This window comes from Coregonus clupeaformis, unplaced genomic scaffold, assembly GCF_020615455.1.
Source record: "Coregonus clupeaformis isolate EN_2021a unplaced genomic scaffold, ASM2061545v1 scaf0591, whole genome shotgun sequence".
Classification (NCBI taxonomy): domain Eukaryota; kingdom Metazoa; phylum Chordata; class Actinopteri; order Salmoniformes; family Salmonidae; genus Coregonus; species Coregonus clupeaformis.
In genome coordinates this window covers 252,118-272,500 of record NW_025534046.1, presented here as the reverse complement: position 1 = coordinate 272,500, position 20,383 = coordinate 252,118, and the positions used below count along the sequence as shown (strand labels likewise).

The 20,383-nt window shown below is 38.1% G+C and overlaps 1 protein-coding gene across 1 annotated transcript in view; it reads left to right on the top strand.

Moving 5' to 3' along the window:
• Positions 1 to 20,383, top strand: part of LOC121560310 (voltage-dependent T-type calcium channel subunit alpha-1H-like) — a 208,075-nt gene that overhangs the window by 14,274 nt on the left and 173,418 nt on the right. Inside the window, 3 exon segments of the mRNA XM_045216064.1 lie at positions 15,717 to 15,809; positions 19,129 to 19,672; positions 19,786 to 20,045. Of these exon segments, the coding sequence (XP_045071999.1) occupies positions 15,717 to 15,809; positions 19,129 to 19,672; positions 19,786 to 20,045 (897 nt within the window).

Below are 20,383 nucleotides of genomic sequence, written 5' to 3'. Positions count from 1 at the left end.
CTACTAGTCTGATGTCTTTAAGTTGAGCTGAACTAAATACATATTACTGTCTCTGTTAGTTTGGTTCTGTTACCTGCTACTAGTCTGATGTCTTTAAGTTGAGCTGAACTAAATACATATTACTGTCTCTGTTAGTTTGGTTCTGTTACCTGCTACTAGTCCGATGTCTTTAAGTTGAGCTGAACTAAATACATATTACTGTCTCTGTTAGTTTGGTTCTGTTACCTGCTACTAGTCTGATGTCTTTAAGTTGAGCTGAACTAAATACATATTACTGTCTCTGTTAGTTTGGTTCTGTTACCTGCTACTAGTCCGATGTCTTTAAGTTGAGCTGAACTAAATACATATTACTGTCTCTGTTAGTTTGGTTCTGTTACCTGCTACTAGTCCGATGTCTTTAAGTTGAGCTGAACTAAATACATATTACTGTCTCTGTTAGTTTGGTTCTGTTACCTGCTACTAGTCTGATGTCTTTAAGTTGAGTTGAACTAAATACATGTTACTGTCTCTGTTAGTTTGGTTCTGTTACCTGCTACTAGTCCGATGTCTTTAAGTTGAGCTGAACTAAATACATATTACTGTCTCTGTTAGTTTGGTTCTGTTACCTGCTACTAGTCTGATGTCTTTAAGTTGAGCTGAACTAAATACATATTACTGTCTCTGTTAGTTTGGTTCTGTTACCTGCTACTAGTCTGATGTCTTTAAGTTGAGCTGAACTAAATACATATTACTGTCTCTGTTAGTTTGGTTCTGTTACCTGCTACTAGTCTGATGTCTTTAAGTTGAGCTGAACTAAATACATATTACTGTCTCTGTTAGTTTGGTTCTGTTACCTGCTACTAGTCTGATGTCTTTAAGTTGAGCTGAACTAAATACATATTACTGTCTCTGTTAGTTTGGTTCTGTTACCTGCTACTAGTCTGATGTCTTTAAGTTGAACTAAATACATATTACTGTCTCTGTTAGTTTGGTTCTGTTACCTGCTACTAGTCTGATGTCTTTAAGTTGAGCTGAACTAAATACATATTACTGTCTCTGTTAGTTTGGTTCTGTTACCTGCTACTAGTCTGATGTCTTTAAGTTGAGCTGAACTAAATACATATTACTGTCTCTGTTAGTTTGGTTCTGTTACCTGCTACTAGTCCGATGTCTTTAAGTTGAGCTGAACTAAATACATATTACTGTCTCTGTTAGTTTGGTTCTGTTACCTGCTACTAGTCCGATGTCTTTAAGTTGAGCTGAAATAAATACATATTACTGTCTCTGTTAGTTTGGTTCTGTTACCTGCTACTAGTCTGATGTCTTTAAGTTGAGTTGAACTAAATACATGTTACTGTCTCTGTTAGTTTGGTTCTGTTACCTGCTACTAGTCCGATGTCTTTAAGTTGAGCTGAACTAAATACATATTACTGTCTCTGTTAGTTTGGTTCTGTTACCTGCTTCTAGTCTGATGTCTTTAAGTTGAGTTGAACTAAATACATGTTACTGTCTCTGTTAGTTTGGTTCTGTTACCTGCTACTAGTCCGATGTCTTTAAGTTGAGCTGAACTAAATACATATTACTGTCTCTGTTAGTTTGGTTCTGTTACCTGCTACTAGTCTGATGTCTTTAAGTTGAGCTGAACTAAATACATATTACTGTCTCTGTTAGTTTGGTTCTGTTACCTGCTACTAGTCCGATGTCTTTAAGTTGAGCTGAACTAAATACATATTACTGTCTCTGTTAGTTTGGTTCTGTTACCTGCTACTAGTCTGATGTCTTTAAGTTGAGCTGAACTAAATACATATTACTGTCTCTGTTAGTTTGGTTCTGTTACCTGCTACTAGTCTGATGTCTTTAAGTTGAGCTGAACTAAATACATATTACTGTCTCTGTTAGTTTGGTTCTGTTACCTGCTACTAGTCTGATGTCTTTAAGTTGAGCTGAACTAAATACATATTACTGTCTCTGTTAGTTTGGTTCTGTTACCTGCTACTAGTCTGATGTCTTTAAGTTGAACTAAATACATATTACTGTCTCTGTTAGTTTGGTTCTGTTACCTGCTACTAGTCTGATGTCTTTAAGTTGAGCTGAACTAAATACATATTACTGTCTCTGTTAGTTTGGTTCTGTTACCTGCTACTAGTCTGATGTCTTTAAGTTGAGCTGAACTAAATACATGTTACTGTCTCTGTTAGTTTGGTTCTGTTACCTGCTACTAGTCTGATGTCTTTAAGTTGAGTTGAACTAAATACATGTTACTGTCTCTGTTAGTTTGGTTCTGTTACCTGCTACTAGTCCGATGTCTTTAAGTTGAGCTGAACTAAATACATATTACTGTCTCTGTTAGTTTGGTTCTGTTACCTGCTACTAGTCTGATGTCTTTAAGTTGAGTTGAACTAAATACATGTTACTGTCTCTGTTAGTTTGGTTCTGTTACCTGCTACTAGTCCGATGTCTTTAAGTTGAGCTGAACTAAATACATATTACTGTCTCTGTTAGTTTGGTTCTGTTACCTGCTACTAGTCCGATGTCTTTAAGTTGAGCTGAACTAAATACATATTACTGTCTCTGTTAGTTTGGTTCTGTTACCTGCTACTAGTCTGATGTCTTTAAGTTGAGCTGAACTAAATACATATTACTGTCTCTGTTAGTTTGGTTCTGTTACCTGCTACTAGTCTGATGTCTTTAAGTTGAGCTGAACTAAATACATATTACTGTCTCTGTTAGTTTGGTTCTGTTACCTGCTACTAGTCTGATGTCTTTAAGTTGAGCTGAACTAAATACATATTACTGTCTCTGTTAGTTTGGTTCTGTTACCTGCTACTAGTCCGATGTCTTTAAGTTGAGCTGAACTAAATACATATTACTGTCTCTGTTAGTTTGGTTCTGTTACCTGCTACTAGTCTGATGTCTTTAAGTTGAGTTGAACTAAATACATGTTACTGTCTCTGTTAGTTTGGTTCTGTTACCTGCTACTAGTCCGATGTCTTTAAGTTGAGCTGAACTAAATACATATTACTGTCTCTGTTAGTTTGGTTCTGTTACCTGCTACTAGTCTGATGTCTTTAAGTTGAGCTGAACTAAATACATATTACTGTCTCTGTTAGTTTGGTTCTGTTACCTGCTACTAGTCCGATGTCTTTAAGTTGAGCTGAACTAAATACATATTACTGTCTCTGTTAGTTTGGTTCTGTTACCTGCTACTAGTCCGATGTCTTTAAGTTGAGCTGAACTAAATACATATTACTGTCTCTGTTAGTTTGGTTCTGTTACCTGCTACTAGTCTGATGTCTTTAAGTTGAGCTGAACTAAATACATGTTACTGTCTCTGTTAGTTTGGTTCTGTTACCTGCTACTAGTCCGATGTCTTTAAGTTGAGCTGAACTAAATACATATTACTGTCTCTGTTAGTTTGGTTCTGTTACCTGCTACTAGTCTGATGTCTTTAAGTTGAGCTGAACTAAATACATATTACTGTCTCTGTTAGTTTGGTTCTGTTACCTGCTACTAGTCCGATGTCTTTAAGTTGAGCTGAACTAAATACATATTACTGTCTCTGTTAGTTTGGTTCTGTTACCTGCTACTAGTCCGATGTCTTTAAGTTGAGCTGAACTAAATACATATTACTGTCTCTGTTAGTTTGGTTCTGTTACCTGCTACTAGTCCGATGTCTTTAAGTTGAGCTGAACTAAATACATATTACTGTCTCTGTTAGTTTGGTTCTGTTACCTGCTAATAGTCTGATGTCTTTAAGTTGAGTTGAACTAAATACATGTTACTGTCTCTGTTAGTTTGGTTCTGTTACCTGCTACTAGTCCGATGTCTTTAAGTTGAGCTGAACTAAATACATATTACTGTCTCTGTTAGTTTGGTTCTGTTACCTGCTACTAGTCTGATGTCTTTAAGTTGAGCTGAACTAAATACATATTACTGTCTCTGTTAGTTTGGTTCTGTTACCTGCTACTAGTCTGATGTCTTTAAGTTGAGCTGAACTAAATACATATTACTGTCTCTGTTAGTTTGGTTCTGTTACCTGCTACTAGTCTGATGTCTTTAAGTTGAGCTGAACTAAATACATATTACTGTCTCTGTTAGTTTGGTTCTGTTACCTGCTACTAGTCTGATGTCTTTAAGTTGAGCTGAACTAAATACATATTACTGTCTCTGTTAGTTTGGTTCTGTTACCTGCTACTAGTCTGATGTCTTTAAGTTGAACTAAATACATATTACTGTCTCTGTTAGTTTGGTTCTGTTACCTGCTACTAGTCTGATGTCTTTAAGTTGAGCTGAACTAAATACATATTACTGTCTCTGTTAGTTTGGTTCTGTTACCTGCTACTAGTCTGATGTCTTTAAGTTGAGCTGAACTAAATACATATTACTGTCTCTGTTAGTTTGGTTCTGTTACCTGCTACTAGTCCGATGTCTTTAAGTTGAGCTGAACTAAATACATATTACTGTCTCTGTTAGTTTGGTTCTGTTACCTGCTACTAGTCCGATGTCTTTAAGTTGAGCTGAACTAAATACATATTACTGTCTCTGTTAGTTTGGTTCTGTTACCTGCTACTAGTCTGATGTCTTTAAGTTGAGTTGAACTAAATACATGTTACTGTCTCTGTTAGTTTGGTTCTGTTACCTGCTACTAGTCCGATGTCTTTAAGTTGAGCTGAACTAAATACATATTACTGTCTCTGTTAGTTTGGTTCTGTTACCTGCTACTAGTCTGATGTCTTTAAGTTGAGCTGAACTAAATACATATTACTGTCTCTGTTAGTTTGGTTCTGTTACCTGCTACTAGTCTGATGTCTTTAAGTTGAGCTGAACTAAATACATATTACTGTCTCTGTTAGTTTGGTTCTGTTACCTGCTACTAGTCTGATGTCTTTAAGTTGAGCTGAACTAAATACATATTACTGTCTCTGTTAGTTTGGTTCTGTTACCTGCTACTAGTCTGATGTCTTTAAGTTGAGCTGAACTAAATACATATTACTGTCTCTGTTAGTTTGGTTCTGTTACCTGCTACTAGTCTGATGTCTTTAAGTTGAACTAAATACATATTACTGTCTCTGTTAGTTTGGTTCTGTTACCTGCTACTAGTCTGATGTCTTTAAGTTGAGCTGAACTAAATACATATTACTGTCTCTGTTAGTTTGGTTCTGTTACCTGCTACTAGTCTGATGTCTTTAAGTTGAGCTGAACTAAATACATGTTACTGTCTCTGTTAGTTTGGTTCTGTTACCTGCTACTAGTCTGATGTCTTTAAGTTGAGTTGAACTAAATACATGTTACTGTCTCTGTTAGTTTGGTTCTGTTACCTGCTACTAGTCCGATGTCTTTAAGTTGAGCTGAACTAAATACATGTTACTGTCTCTGTTAGTTTGGTTCTGTTACCTGCTACTAGTCTGATGTCTTTAAGTTGAGTTGAACTAAATACATGTTACTGTCTCTGTTAGTTTGGTTCTGTTACCTGCTACTAGTCCGATGTCTTTAAGTTGAGCTGAACTAAATACATATTACTGTCTCTGTTAGTTTGGTTCTGTTACCTGCTACTAGTCTGATGTCTTTAAGTTGAGCTGAACTAAATACATATTACTGTCTCTGTTAGTTTGGTTCTGTTACCTGCTACTAGTCTGATGTCTTTAAGTTGAGCTGAACTAAATACATATTACTGTCTCTGTTAGTTTGGTTCTGTTACCTGCTACTAGTCTGATGTCTTTAAGTTGAGCTGAACTAAATACATATTACTGTCTCTGTTAGTTTGGTTCTGTTACCTGCTACTAGTCTGATGTCTTTAAGTTGAGCTGAACTAAATACATATTACTGTCTCTGTTAGTTTGGTTCTGTTACCTGCTACTAGTCTGATGTCTTTAAGTTGAACTAAATACATATTACTGTCTCTGTTAGTTTGGTTCTGTTACCTGCTACTAGTCTGATGTCTTTAAGTTGAGCTGAACTAAATACATATTACTGTCTCTGTTAGTTTGGTTCTGTTACCTGCTACTAGTCTGATGTCTTTAAGTTGAGCTGAACTAAATACATGTTACTGTCTCTGTTAGTTTGGTTCTGTTACCTGCTACTAGTCTGATGTCTTTAAGTTGGAGTTGAACTAAATACATGTTACTGTCTCTGTTAGTTTGGTTCTGTTACCTGCTACTAGTCCGATGTCTTTAAGTTGAGCTGAACTAAATACATATTACTGTCTCTGTTAGTTTGGTTCTGTTACCTGCTACTAGTCTGATGTCTTTAAGTTGAGCTGAACTAAATACATATTACTGTCTCTGTTAGTTTGGTTCTGTTACCCGCTACTAGTCTGATGTCTTTAAGTTGAGCTGAACTAAATACATATTACTGTCTCTGTTAGTTTGGTTCTGTTACCTGCTACTAGTCTGATGTCTTTAAGTTGAGCTGAACTAAATACATATTACTGTCTCTGTTAGTTTGGTTCTGTTACCTGCTACTAGTCTGATGTCTTTAAGTTGAGCTGAACTAAATACATTTTACTGTCTCTGTTAGTTTGGTTCTGTTACCTGCTACTAGTCTGATGTCTTTAAGTTGAACTAAATACATATTACTGTCTCTGTTAGTTTGGTTCTGTTACCTGCTACTAGTCTGATGTCTTTAAGTTGAGCTGAACTAAATACATATTACTGTCTCTGTTAGTTTGGTTCTGTTACCTGCTACTAGTCTGATGTCTTTAAGTTGAGCTGAACTAAATACATATTACTGTCTCTGTTAGTTTGGTTCTGTTACCTGCTACTAGTCTGATGTCTTTAAGTTGAGCTGAACTAAATACATATTACTGTCTCTGTTAGTTTGGTTCTGTTACCTGCTACTAGTCTGATGTCTTTAAGTTGAGCTGAACTAAATACATATTACTGTCTCTGTTAGTTTGGTTCTGTTACCTGCTACTAGTCTGATGTCTTTAAGTTGACACTAAATACATATTACTGTCTCTGTTAGTTTGGTTCTGTTACCTGCTACTAGTCTGATGTCTTTAAGTTGAGCTGAACTAAATACATATTAATGTCTCTGTTAGTTTGGTTCTGTTACCTGCTACTAGTCTGATGTCTTTAAGTTGAGCTGAACTAAATACATATTACTGTCTCTGTTAGTTTGGTTCTGTTACCTGCTACTAGTCCGATGTCTTTAAGTTGAGCTGAACTAAATACATATTACTGTCTCTGTTAGTTTGGTTCTGTTACCTGCTACTAGTCCGATGTCTTTAAGTTGAGCTGAACTAAATACATATTACTGTCTCTGTTAGTTTGGTTCTGTTACCTGCTACTAGTCTGATGTCTTTAAGTTGAGTTGAACTAAATACATGTTACTGTCTCTGTTAGTTTGGTTCTGTTACCTGCTACTAGTCCGATGTCTTTAAGTTGAGCTGAACTAAATACATATTACTGTCTCTGTTAGTTTGGTTCTGTTACCTGCTACTAGTCTGATGTCTTTAAGTTGAGTTGAACTAAATACATGTTACTGTCTCTGTTAGTTTGGTTCTGTTACCTGCTACTAGTTCGATGTCTTTAAGTTGAGCTGAACTAAATACATATTACTGTCTCTGTTAGTTTGGTTCTGTTACCTGCTACTAGTCTGATGTCTTTAAGTTGAACTAAATACATATTACTGTCTCTGTTAGTTTGGTTCTGTTACCTGCTACTAGTCCGATGTCTTTAAGTTGAGCTGAACTAAATACATATTACTGTCTCTGTTAGTTTGGTTCTGTTACCTGCTACTAGTCCGATGTCTTTAAGTTGAGCTGAACTAAATACATATTACTGTCTCTGTTAGTTTGGTTCTGTTACCTGCTACTAGTCCGATGTCTTTAAGTTGAGCTGAACTAAATACATATTACTGTCTCTGTTAGTTTGGTTCTGTTACCTGCTACTAGTCTGATGTCTTTAAGTTGAGTTGAACTAAATACATGTTACTGTCTCTGTTAGTTTGGTTCTGTTACCTGCTACTAGTCCGATGTCTTTAAGTTGAGCTGAACTAAATACATATTACTGTCTCTGTTAGTTTGGTTCTGTTACCTGCTACTAGTCTGATGTCTTTAAGTTGAGCTGAACTAAATAAATATTACTGTCTCTGTTAGTTTGGTTCTGTTACCTGCTACTAGTCTGATGTCTTTAAGTTGAGCTGAACTAAATACATATTACTGTCTCTGTTAGTTTGGTTCTGTTACCTGCCACCTGTCTGATGTCTTTAAGTTGAGCTGAACTAAATACATATTACTGTCTCTGTTAGTTTGGTTCTGTTACCTGCTACTAGTCTGATGTCTTTAAGTTGAGCTGAACTAAATACATATTACTGTCTCTGTTAGTTTGGTTCTGTTACCTGCTACTAGTCTGATGTCTTTAAGTTGAACTAAATACATATTACTGTCTCTGTTAGTTTGGTTCTGTTACCTGCTACTAGTCTGATGTCTTTAAGTTGAGCTGAACTAAATACATATTACTGTCTCTGTTAGTTTGGTTCTGTTACCTGCTACTAGTCTGATGTCTTTAAGTTGAGCTGAACTAAATACATATTACTGTCTCTGTTAGTTTGGTTCTGTTACCTGCTACTAGTCCGATGTCTTTAAGTTGAGCTGAACTAAATACATATTACTGTCTCTGTTAGTTTGGTTCTGTTACCTGCTACTAGTCCGATGTCTTTAAGTTGAGCTGAACTAAATACATATTACTGTCTCTGTTAGTTTGGTTCTGTTACCTGCTACTAGTCTGATGTCTTTAAGTTGAGTTGAACTAAATACATGTTACTGTCTCTGTTAGTTTGGTTCTGTTACCTGCTACTAGTCCGATGTCTTTAAGTTGAGCTGAACTAAATACATATTACTGTCTCTGTTAGTTTGGTTCTGTTACCTGCTACTAGTCTGATGTCTTTAAGTTGAGTTGAACTAAATACATGTTACTGTCTCTGTTAGTTTGGTTCTGTTACCTGCTACTAGTTCGATGTCTTTAAGTTGAGCTGAACTAAATACATATTACTGTCTCTGTTAGTTTGGTTCTGTTACCTGCTACTAGTCTGATGTCTTTAAGTTGAACTAAATACATATTACTGTCTCTGTTAGTTTGGTTCTGTTACCTGCTACTAGTCCGATGTCTTTAAGTTGAGCTGAACTAAATACATATTACTGTCTCTGTTAGTTTGGTTCTGTTACCTGCTACTAGTCCGATGTCTTTAAGTTGAGCTGAACTAAATACATATTACTGTCTCTGTTAGTTTGGTTCTGTTACCTGCTACTAGTCCGATGTCTTTAAGTTGAGCTGAACTAAATACATATTACTGTCTCTGTTAGTTTGGTTCTGTTACCTGCTACTAGTCTGATGTCTTTAAGTTGAGTTGAACTAAATACATGTTACTGTCTCTGTTAGTTTGGTTCTGTTACCTGCTACTAGTCCGATGTCTTTAAGTTGAGCTGAACTAAATACATATTACTGTCTCTGTTAGTTTGGTTCTGTTACCTGCTACTAGTCTGATGTCTTTAAGTTGAGCTGAACTAAATAAATATTACTGTCTCTGTTAGTTTGGTTCTGTTACCTGCTACTAGTCTGATGTCTTTAAGTTGAGCTGAACTAAATACATATTACTGTCTCTGTTAGTTTGGTTCTGTTACCTGCTACTAGTCTGATGTCTTTAAGTTGAGCTGAACTAAATACATATTACTGTCTCTGTTAGTTTGGTTCTGTTACCTGCTACTAGTCTGATGTCTTTAAGTTGAGCTGAACTAAATACATATTACTGTCTCTGTTAGTTTGGTTCTGTTACCTGCTACTAGTCTGATGTCTTTAAGTTGAACTAAATACATATTACTGTCTCTGTTAGTTTGGTTCTGTTACCTGCTACTAGTCTGATGTCTTTAAGTTGAGCTGAACTAAATACATATTACTGTCTCTGTTAGTTTGGTTCTGTTACCTGCTACTAGTCTGATGTCTTTAAGTTGAGCTGAACTAAATACATATTACTGTCTCTGTTAGTTTGGTTCTGTTACCTGCTACTAGTCTGATGTCTTTAAGTTGAGCTGAACTAAATACATATTACTGTCTCTGTTAGTTTGGTTCTGTTACCTGCTACTAGTCTGATGTCTTTAAGTTGAGCTGAACTAAATACATATTACTGTCTCTGTTAGTTTGGTTCTGTTACCTGCTACTAGTCTGATGTCTTTAAGTTGAGCTGAATTAAATACATATTACTGTCTCTGTTAGTTTGGTTCTGTTACCTGCTACTAGTCTGATGTCTTTAAGTTGAACTAAATACATATTACTGTCTCTGTTAGTTTGGTTCTGTTACCTGCTACTAGTATGATGTCTTTAAGTTGAGCTGAACTAAATACATATTACTGTCTCTGTTAGTTTGGTTCTGTTACCTGCTACTAGTCTGATGTCTTTAAGTTGAGCTGAACTAAATACATATTACTGTCTCTGTTAGTTTGGTTCTGTTACCTGCTACTAGTCTGATGTCTTTAAGTTGAGCTGAATTAAATACATATTACTGTCTCTGTTAGTTTGGTTCTGTTACCTGCTACTAGTCTGATGTCTTTAAGTTGAGCTGAACTAAATACATATTACTGTCTCTGTTAGTTTGGTTCTGTTACCTGCTACTAGTCTGATGTCTTTAAGTTGAGCTGAACTAAATACATATTACTGTCTCTGTTTGTTTGGTTCTGTTACCTGCTACTAGTCTGATGTCTTTAAGTTGAGCTGAATTAAATACATATTACTGTCTCTGTTAGTTTGGTTCTGTTACCTGCTACTAGTCTGATGTCTTTAAGTTGAACTAAATACATATTACTGTCTCTGTTAGTTTGGTTCTGTTACCTGCTACTAGTCCGATGTCTTTAAGTTGAGCTGAACTAAATACATATTACTGTCTCTGTTAGTTTGGTTCTGTTACCTGCTACTAGTCTGATGTCTTTAAGTTGAGCTGAACTAAATACATATTACTGTCTCTGTTAGTTTGGTTCTGTTACCTGCTACTAGTCTGATGTCTTTAAGTTGAGCTGAACTAAATACATATTACTGTCTCTGTTAGTTTGGTTCTGTTACCTGCTACTAGTCTGATGTCTTTAAGTTGAGCTGAACTAAATACATATTACTGTCTCTGTTAGTTTGGTTCTGTTACCTGCTACTAGTCTGATGTCTTTAAGTTGAGCTGAACTAAATACATATTACTGTCTCTGTTAGTTTGGTTCTGTTACCTGCTACTAGTCTGATGTCTTTAAGTTGAGCTGAACTAAATACATATTACTGTCTCTGTTAGTTTGGTTCTGTTACCTGCTACTAGTCTGATGTCTTTAAGTTGAGCTGAACTAAATACATATTACTGTCTCTGTTAGTTTGGTTCTGTTACCTGCTACTAGTCTGATGTCTTTAAGTTGAGCTGAACTAAATACATATTACTGTCTCTGTTAGTTTGGTTCTGTTACCTGCTACTAGTCTGATGTCTTTAAGTTGAGCTGAACTAAATACATATTACTGTCTCTGTTAGTTTGGTTCTGTTACCTGCTACTAGTCTGATGTCTTTAAGTTGAGCTGAACTAAATACATATTACTGTCTCTGTTAGTTTGGTTCTGTTACCTGCTACTAGTCTGATGTCTTTAAGTTGAGCTGAACTAAATACATATTACTGTCTCTGTTAGTTTGGTTCTGTTACCTGCTACTAGTCTGATGTCTTTAAGTTGAGCTGAACTAAATACATATTACTGTCTCTGTTAGTTTGGTTCTGTTACCTGCTACTAGTCCGATGTCTTTAAGTTGAGCTGAACTAAATACATATTACTGTCTCTGTTAGTTTGGTTCTGTTACCTGCTACTAGTCCGATGTCTTTAAGTTGAGCTGAACTAAATACATATTACTGTCTCTGTTAGTTTGGTTCTGTTACCTGCTACTAGTCCGATGTCTTTAAGTTGAGCTGAACTAAATACATATTACTGTCTCTGTTAGTTTGGTTCTGTTACCTGCTACTAGTCCGATGTCTTTAAGTTGAGCTGAACTAAATACATATTACTGTCTCTGTTAGTTTGGTTCTGTTACCTGCTACTAGTCCGATGTCTTTAAGTTGAGCTGAACTAAATACATATTACTGTCTCTGTTAGTTTGGTTCTGTTACCTGCTACTAGTCCGATGTCTTTAAGTTGAGCTGAACTAAATACATATTACTGTCTCTGTTAGTTTGGTTCTGTTACCTGCTACTAGTCCGATGTCTTTAAGTTGAGCTGAACTAAATACATATTACTGTCTCTGTTAGTTTGGTTCTGTTACCTGCTACTAGTCCGATGTCTTTAAGTTGAGCTGAACTAAATACATATTACTGTCTCTGTTAGTTTGGTTCTGTTACCTGCTACTAGTCCGATGTCTTTAAGTTGAGCTGAACTAAATACATATTACTGTCTCTGTTAGTTTGGTTCTGTTACCTGCTACTAGTCCGATGTCTTTAAGTTGAGCTGAACTAAATACATATTACTGTCTCTGTTAGTTTGGTTCTGTTACCTGCTACTAGTCCGATGTCTTTAAGTTGAGCTGAACTAAATACATGTTACTGTCTCTGTTAGTTTGGTTCTGTTACCTGCTACTAGTCTGATGTCTTTAAGTTGAGCTGAACTAAATACATATTACTGTCTCTGTTAGTTTGGTTCTGTTACCTGCTACTAGTCTGATGTCTTTAAGTTGAGCTGAACTAAATACATATTACTGTCTCTGTTAGTTTGGTTCTGTTACCTGCTACTAGTCTGATGTCTTTAAGTTGAACTAAATACATATTACTGTCTCTGTTAGTTTGGTTCTGTTACCTGCTACTAGTCTGATGTCTTTAAGTTGAGCTGAACTAAATACATATTACTGTCTCTGTTAGTTTGGTTCTGTTACCTGCTACTAGTCCGATGTCTTTAAGTTGAGCTGAACTAAATACATATTACTGTCTCTGTTAGTTTGGTTCTGTTACCTGCTACTAGTCCGATGTCTTTAAGTTGAGCTGAACTAAATACATATTACTGTCTCTGTTAGTTTGGTTCTGTTACCTGCTACTAGTCCGATGTCTTTAAGTTGAGCTGAACTAAATACATATTACTGTCTCTGTTAGTTTGGTTCTGTTACCTGCTACTAGTCCGATGTCTTTAAGTTGAGCTGAACTAAATACATATTACTGTCTCTGTTAGTTTGGTTCTGTTACCTGCTACTAGTCCGATGTCTTTAAGTTGAGCTGAACTAAATACATATTACTGTCTCTGTTAGTTTGGTTCTGTTACCTGCTACTAGTCCGATGTCTTTAAGTTGAGCTGAACTAAATACATATTACTGTCTCTGTTAGTTTGGTTCTGTTACCTGCTACTAGTCTGATGTCTTTAAGTTGAGCTGAACTAAATACATATTACTGTCTCTGTTAGTTTGGTTCTGTTACCTGCTACTAGTCTGATGTCTTTAAGTTGAGCTGAACTAAATACATATTACTGTCTCTGTTAGTTTGGTTCTGTTACCTGCTACTAGTCCGATGTCTTTAAGTTGAGCTGAACTAAATACATATTACTGTCTCTGTTAGTTTGGTTCTGTTACCTGCTACTAGTCCGATGTCTTTAAGTTGAGCTGAACTAAATACATATTACTGTCTCTGTTAGTTTGGTTCTGTTACCTGCTACTAGTCCGATGTCTTTAAGTTGAGCTGAACTAAATACATGTTACTGTCTCTGTTAGTTTGGTTCTGTTACCTGCTACTAGTCTGATGTCTTTAAGTTGAGCTGAACTAAATACATATTACTGTCTCTGTTAGTTTGGTTCTGTTACCTGCTACTAGTCCGATGTCTTTAAGTTGAGCTGAACTAAATACATGTTACTGTCTCTGTTAGTTTGGTTCTGTTACCTGCTACTAGTCCGATGTCTTTAAGTTGAGCTGAACTAAATACATATTACTGTCTCTGTTAGTTTGGTTCTGTTACCTGCTACTAGTCTGATGTCTTTAAGTTGAACTAAATACATATTACTGTCTCTGTTAGTTTGGTTCTGTTACCTGCTACTAGTCTGATGTCTTTAAGTTGAGATGAACTAAATACATATTACTGTCTCTGTTAGTTTGGTTCTGTTACCTGCTACTAGTCTGATGTCTTTAAGTTGAGCTGAACTAAATACATATTACTGTCTCTGTTAGTTTGGTTCTGTTACCTGCTATTAGTCTGATGTCTTTAAGTTGAGCTGAACTATATACATGTTACTGTCTCTGTTAGTTTGGTTCTGTTACCTGCTACTAGTCTGATGTCTTTAAGTTGAGCTGAACTAAATACATGTTACTGTCTCTGTTAGTTTGGTTCTGTTACCTGCTACTAGTCTGATGTCTTTAAGTTGAGCTGAACTATATACATATTACTGTCTCTGTTAGTTTGGTTCTGTTACCTGCTACTAGTCTGATGTCTTTAAGTTGAGCTGAACTAAATACATGTTACTGTCTCTGTTAGTTTGGTTCTGTTACCTGCTACTAGTCTGATGTCTTTAAGTTGAGATGAACTAAATACATATTACTGTCTCTGTTAGTTTGGTTCTGTTACCTGCTACTAGTCTGATGTCTTTAAGTTGAGCTGAACTAAATACATGTTACTGTCTCTGTTAGTTTGGTTCTGTTACCTGCTACTAGTCTGATGTCTTTAAGTTGAGCTGAACTAAATACATATTACTGTCTCTGTTAGTTTGGTTCTGTTACCTGCTACTAGTCTGATGTCTTTAAGTTGAGCTGAACTAAATACATATTACTGTCTCTGTTAGTTTGGTTCTGTTACCTGCTACTAGTCTGATGTCTTTAAGTTGAGCTGAACTAAATACATATTACTTTCTCTGTTAGTTTGGTTCTGTTACCTGCTACTAGTCTGATGTCTTTAAGTTGAGCTGAACTAAATACATATTACTGTCTCTGTTAGTTTGGTTCTGTTACCTGCTACTAGTCTGATGTCTTTAAGTTGAGCTGAACTAAATACATATTACTGTCTCTGTTAGTTTGGTTCTGTTACCTGCTACTAGTCTGATGTCTTTAAGTTGAGCTGAACTAAATACATATTACTGTCTCTGTTAGTTTGGTTCTGTTACCTGCTACTAGTCTGATGTCTTTAAGTTGAGCTGAACTAAATACATATTACTGTCTCTGTTAGTTTGGTTCTGTTACCTGCTACTAGTCTGATGTCTTTAAGTTGAGCTGAACTAAATACATATTACTGTCTCTGTTAGTTTGGTTCTGTTACCTGCTACGTCATGAACAAATGTGTGATTCTGATCTATCTTTAGGTGATCACTTTGCAGTGGTTTAGAAATATTTATGTTGTTCTCTCTCTCTCTCTCTCTCCCCCTCCCCCTCTCCCTCTCGCTCCTTCTCTCTCTCCCTTTATCTCTCTCTCTATCTCCCTCCCCCTCTCGCTCCTTCTCTCTCTCCCTTTATCTCTCTCTCTATCTCCCTCCCCCTCTCCCTCTCGCTCCTTCTCTCTCTCCCTTTATCTCTCTCTCTATCTCCCTCCCCCTCTCCCTCTCTCTCCCTTTATCTCTCTCTATCTCCCTCCCCATCTCCCTCTCTCTCTCTCTCTCCCTCCCCATCTCCCTCTCTCTCTATCTCCCTCCCCCTCTCCCTCTCGCTCCTTCTCTCTCTCCCTTTATCTCTCTCTCTCTATCTCCCTCCCCCTCTCCCTCTCTCTCCCTTTATCTCTCTCTATCTCCCTCCCCATCTCCCTCTCTCTCTATCTCTCTCCCTCCCTCTCTCTCTCTAGGTGATAACTCTGGAAGGTTGGGTAGACATCATGTACTATGTAATGGATGCTCACTCCTTCTACAACTTCATCTACTTTATATTCCTCATCATCGTGAGTATCACATGACTTTCAGACCACGTCAACTGGATTCAACTCCAGACAAACCAACTAGAATATCGCATGAAAAGAATATTCAGACTATTATGAATTCTCTGGATATGTTTAATAATCCTATTAGTATGTTTTTTCCATCAGCAATGGAATAATGAATATTAATCTTGTCGTGTGTATCTGTTGATGTGCACTTGAGCTAGACACTTAACCCCAATTGCTCCTGTAAGTCGCTCTGGATAATACTCTTCCTGGGGTTTATTATGGATCCCCATTAGTTCCTGCCAAGGCAGCAGCTACTCTTCCTGGGGTTTATTATGGATCCCCATTAGTTCCTGCCAAGGCAGCAGCTACTCTTCCTGGGGTTTATTATGGATCCCCATTAGTTCCTGCCAAGGCAGCAGCTGCTCTTCCTGGGGTTTATTATGGATCCCCATTAGTTCCTGCCAAGGCAGCAGCTGCTCTTCCTGGGGTCCAGCAACATTAAGACAGTTATATACAGTTTAAAATATTACATGACATTACATTTAATAACACTTTACCCAATACATTTAGTGTGTTCCCTCAGGCCACTACTCCACTACATATTTACAATACAACATCCATGTGTACGTGTGTGTAGAGTGCGTGTCTTATCATGTGTCTGTGCCTGAGTTTGTGTTGCTTCACAGTCCCCACTCTTCCATAAGGTGTATTTTTATCTGTTTTTTAAATCTGATTCTACTGCTTCCATCAGTTACTTGATGTGGAATAGAGCTTCATGTAGTCATGGCTCTATGTAGTACTGTGCGCCTCCCATAGTGTGTTCTGGACTTGGGGACTGTGAAGAGACCTCTGGTGGCATGTCTTGTGGGGTATGCATGGGTGTCCGAGCTGTGTGCCAGTAGTTTAAACAGACAGCTCGGTGCATTCAGCATGTCAACACTTATTACAAAAACAAGTAGTGATCAAGTCAATCTCTACTCCACTTTGAGCCAGGAGAGATTTACATGCATATTATTAATGTTAGCTCTCCATGTACATTTAAGGGCCAGCCGTGCTGCCCTGTTCGGAGCCAATTGTAATTTTCCGAGGTCCCTCTTTGTGGCACCTGACCACATGACTGAACAGTAGTCTAGCTGCGACAAAACTAGGGCCTGTAGGACCTGCCTTGTTGATAGTGCTGTTAAGAATGTAAAGCTTCTCCCCATTCTAGCTAATGTTGTATCAATATGTTTTGACTATGATAGTTTACAATCCTGGGTTACTCCAAGCAGTTTAGTCTCCTCAACTTGATCAATATCCACATTATTTATTACAAGATTTAGTTGAGGTTTAGGGTTTAGTGAATGATTTGTCCCAAATACAATGCTTTTAGTTTTTGAAATATTTAGGACTAATTTATTCCTAATCACCCATTCTGAAACTAACTGCAGCTCTTTGTTAAGTGTTGCAGTCATTTCAGTCGCTGTAGTAGCTGACGTGTATAGTGTTGAGTCATCCTCATACATAGACACACAGGCTTTACTCAAAGCCAGTGGCATGTCGTTAGTAAAGATTGAAAAAAAGTAAGGGGCCTAGACAGCTGCCCTGGGGAATTCCTGATTCTACCTGGATTATGTTGGAGAGGCTTCCATTAAAGAACACCCTCTGTGTTCTGTTAGACAGGTAACTCTTTATCCACAATATAACAGGGGGTGTAAAGCCATAACACATAAGTTTTTCCAGCATCAGACTATGATCGATAATGTCAAAAGCCACACTGAAGTCTAACAAAACAGCCCCCACAATCTTTTTATCATCAATTTCCAATCATCAGTCATTTGTGTCAGTGCTATGCTTGTTGAATGTCCTTCCCTATAAGCATGCTGAAAGTCTGTTGTCAATTCGTTAACTGTAAAATAGCATTGTATCTGGTCAAACACCATTTTTTTCCAATAGTTTACTAAGGGTTGGTAACAGGCTGATTGGTCGGCTATTTGAGCCAGTAAAGGAGGCTTTACTATTCTTAGGTAGCGGAATGACTTTTGCTTCCCTCCAGGCCTGGGGGCACACACTTTCTAGTAGGCTTAGATTGAAGATATGGCAAATAGGAGTGGCAATATCGTCCGCTATTATCCTCAGTAATTTTCCATCCAAGTTGTCAGACCCAGGTGGCTTGTCATTTTTGATAGACAACAATAATTTTTTCACTTCTTCCACACTCACTTTACGGAATTCAAAATTACAACGCTTGTCTTTCATAATTTGGTCAGATATACTTGGATGTGTAGTGTCAGCATTTGTTGAAAAATGAAAAAAAATATTTTAAGTAATTGGCAATATCAGTGGGTTTTATGATGAGTGAGCCATCTGATTCAATGAATGATGGAGCTTAGTTTGAGTTAGTAACTGGAATAAGCAATTTCATAAATGTGTCAAGTGCAGCGTCTGGTTGCTCCTCATTACACACCACAGACAAGCAAATATTCTTTACATCAACAACATAGGAATCACTGCAAAACGTATTGTATGACCTCTTATACACTATATTAGGCCCAGCCTTTGGATCTTTGGTTTTCCTAGATATGGCTACTATATTGTGATCACTACATCCGATGGATTTGGAAACTGCTCTAAAGCTAATTTCTGCAACATTAGTAAAGATGTGATCATCTTTAGCTCCGACAGTGCAGTAATATCTAACAAGTAATATCTAACAATTTCACAACATATACCCAATACACACAAATCTAGTAAGGAATGGAATTGAAGAATATCTACATATATGGACGAGCAATGACAGAGCGGCATGGACTTAGATACAGTAGCATATTATAGAATAGAATGCAGTAAATACATATGAGATGAGTAGTGAAAGATATGTAAACATTATTAAAGTCAATAGATGTTGATGATATCATTCCTGTCCTGTTTGTAACTACCCTGGTAGGTTGACTGATAACCTGAACCAGGTTGCAGGCACCGGTTACAGTTTGAAGCTTTCTCTTGAGTGGGCAGCCTGAAAATATACCTGTTATCCAGATACTGACTGTTAGCACTTGGTGGTCTATAGCAGCTTCCCACCAGAATGGGCTTTAGGTGAGGCAGATGAACCTGTAGCCATATTACTTCAAGCTTTACGGGAATGTGGTTCTGAATATGTATGTGTGTTGTCCTGGTAACTCTGTATGTGTGTTGTCCTGGTAACTCTGTATGTGTGTTGTCCTGGTAACTCTGTATGTGTGTTGTCCTGGTAACTCTGTGTGTGTGTTGTCCTTTTTACTCTGTGTGTGTGTGTGTGTTGTCACGGTAATTCTGTGTGTGTTGTCATGGTAACTTGTTGTCCCTCCCTCTCCAGGTGGGCTCGTTCTTCATGCTGAACCTGTGCCTGGTCGTCATAGCAACCCAGTTCTCAGAGACAAAGCAGCGTGAGAACGCCCTGATGAGGTCCGAGCAGCGAGCCCGTTACCTCAGCAACGCCTCCACTCTGGCTTCCTATCAGGAGCCGGGGTCCTGCTACGAGGAAATACTGCGATACGTCGGACACCTGTACCGTAAACTGACTCGCAGGGCAGCCCGGGCCGTCACACACTGCCTCACACACACACCTCCCTGCCCCTGTCCCCATGGGACACACACACCCAAAGGAGAGGTGAACGGACTGGCCAATCGGCACTCGGGACACGCCCATGATGTCTTCCACCTCGCTCATCCTCCTCGTCCGTCTAACTGCGGGGGGGGGGGGAGTAACGGGGGACGAGGGGGGAGGGGCAGGGGGTTAAACTACCCATCTATCTACCCCCGCGACCTCTATGACCTGCCCCTGACCCCTGACCCCAGTCACACCGTCAACGGGGAGGCGCTCAGCAAACTGCAGCAACTGGTGTTCGAACGCCGTAAGAGTGAGTCTGCGTGGGGCGTGTGTGTGTGTGTGTGTGTGTGTGTGTGTGTGTGTGTGTGTGTGTGTGTGTGATTCTAGTAACGTCTTTCTCTCTCCAGGTGTGTGTGTCGGCAGTCTGGCGTTACCGTTGTCAGGGGCAGAGCACAGTGAGTCGTTGCCGTGCCCCTACCGCGTCCCATGACGACCAGCTTAGTGACAAAAACCATGCCGATTTTGAACCTAGCAACCGGCGCCATGGCAACCAGACCCCTTGCCGCGGCGACCAGAGCCCTCGCCGCGGCGACATCCTTCGGCGCGTTGATGGACAGGCCCTAGGGCCAATCAGAGGCCTAGTTGGGTGGTGGTGGGCGGAGCTACAGGCCAGGTTGGAGCATGTAAGACTGTAGGACTTATTGATGATGTCACTGATCATATAGTTAGACTGATCTGATCAATACCTGGGTTTTAGATATTGGGATGATATTACATATAGTTAGACTGATCTGATCTATACCTGGGTTTTAGATATTGGATGATATTACATATAGTTAGACTGATCTGATCTATACCTGGGTTTTAGATATTGGATGATATTACATATAGTTAGACTGATCTGATCTATACCTGGGTTTTAGATATTGGGATGATATTACATATAGCTAGACTGATCTGATCTATACCTGGGTTTTAGATATTGGGATGATATTACATATAGTTAGACTGATCTGATCTA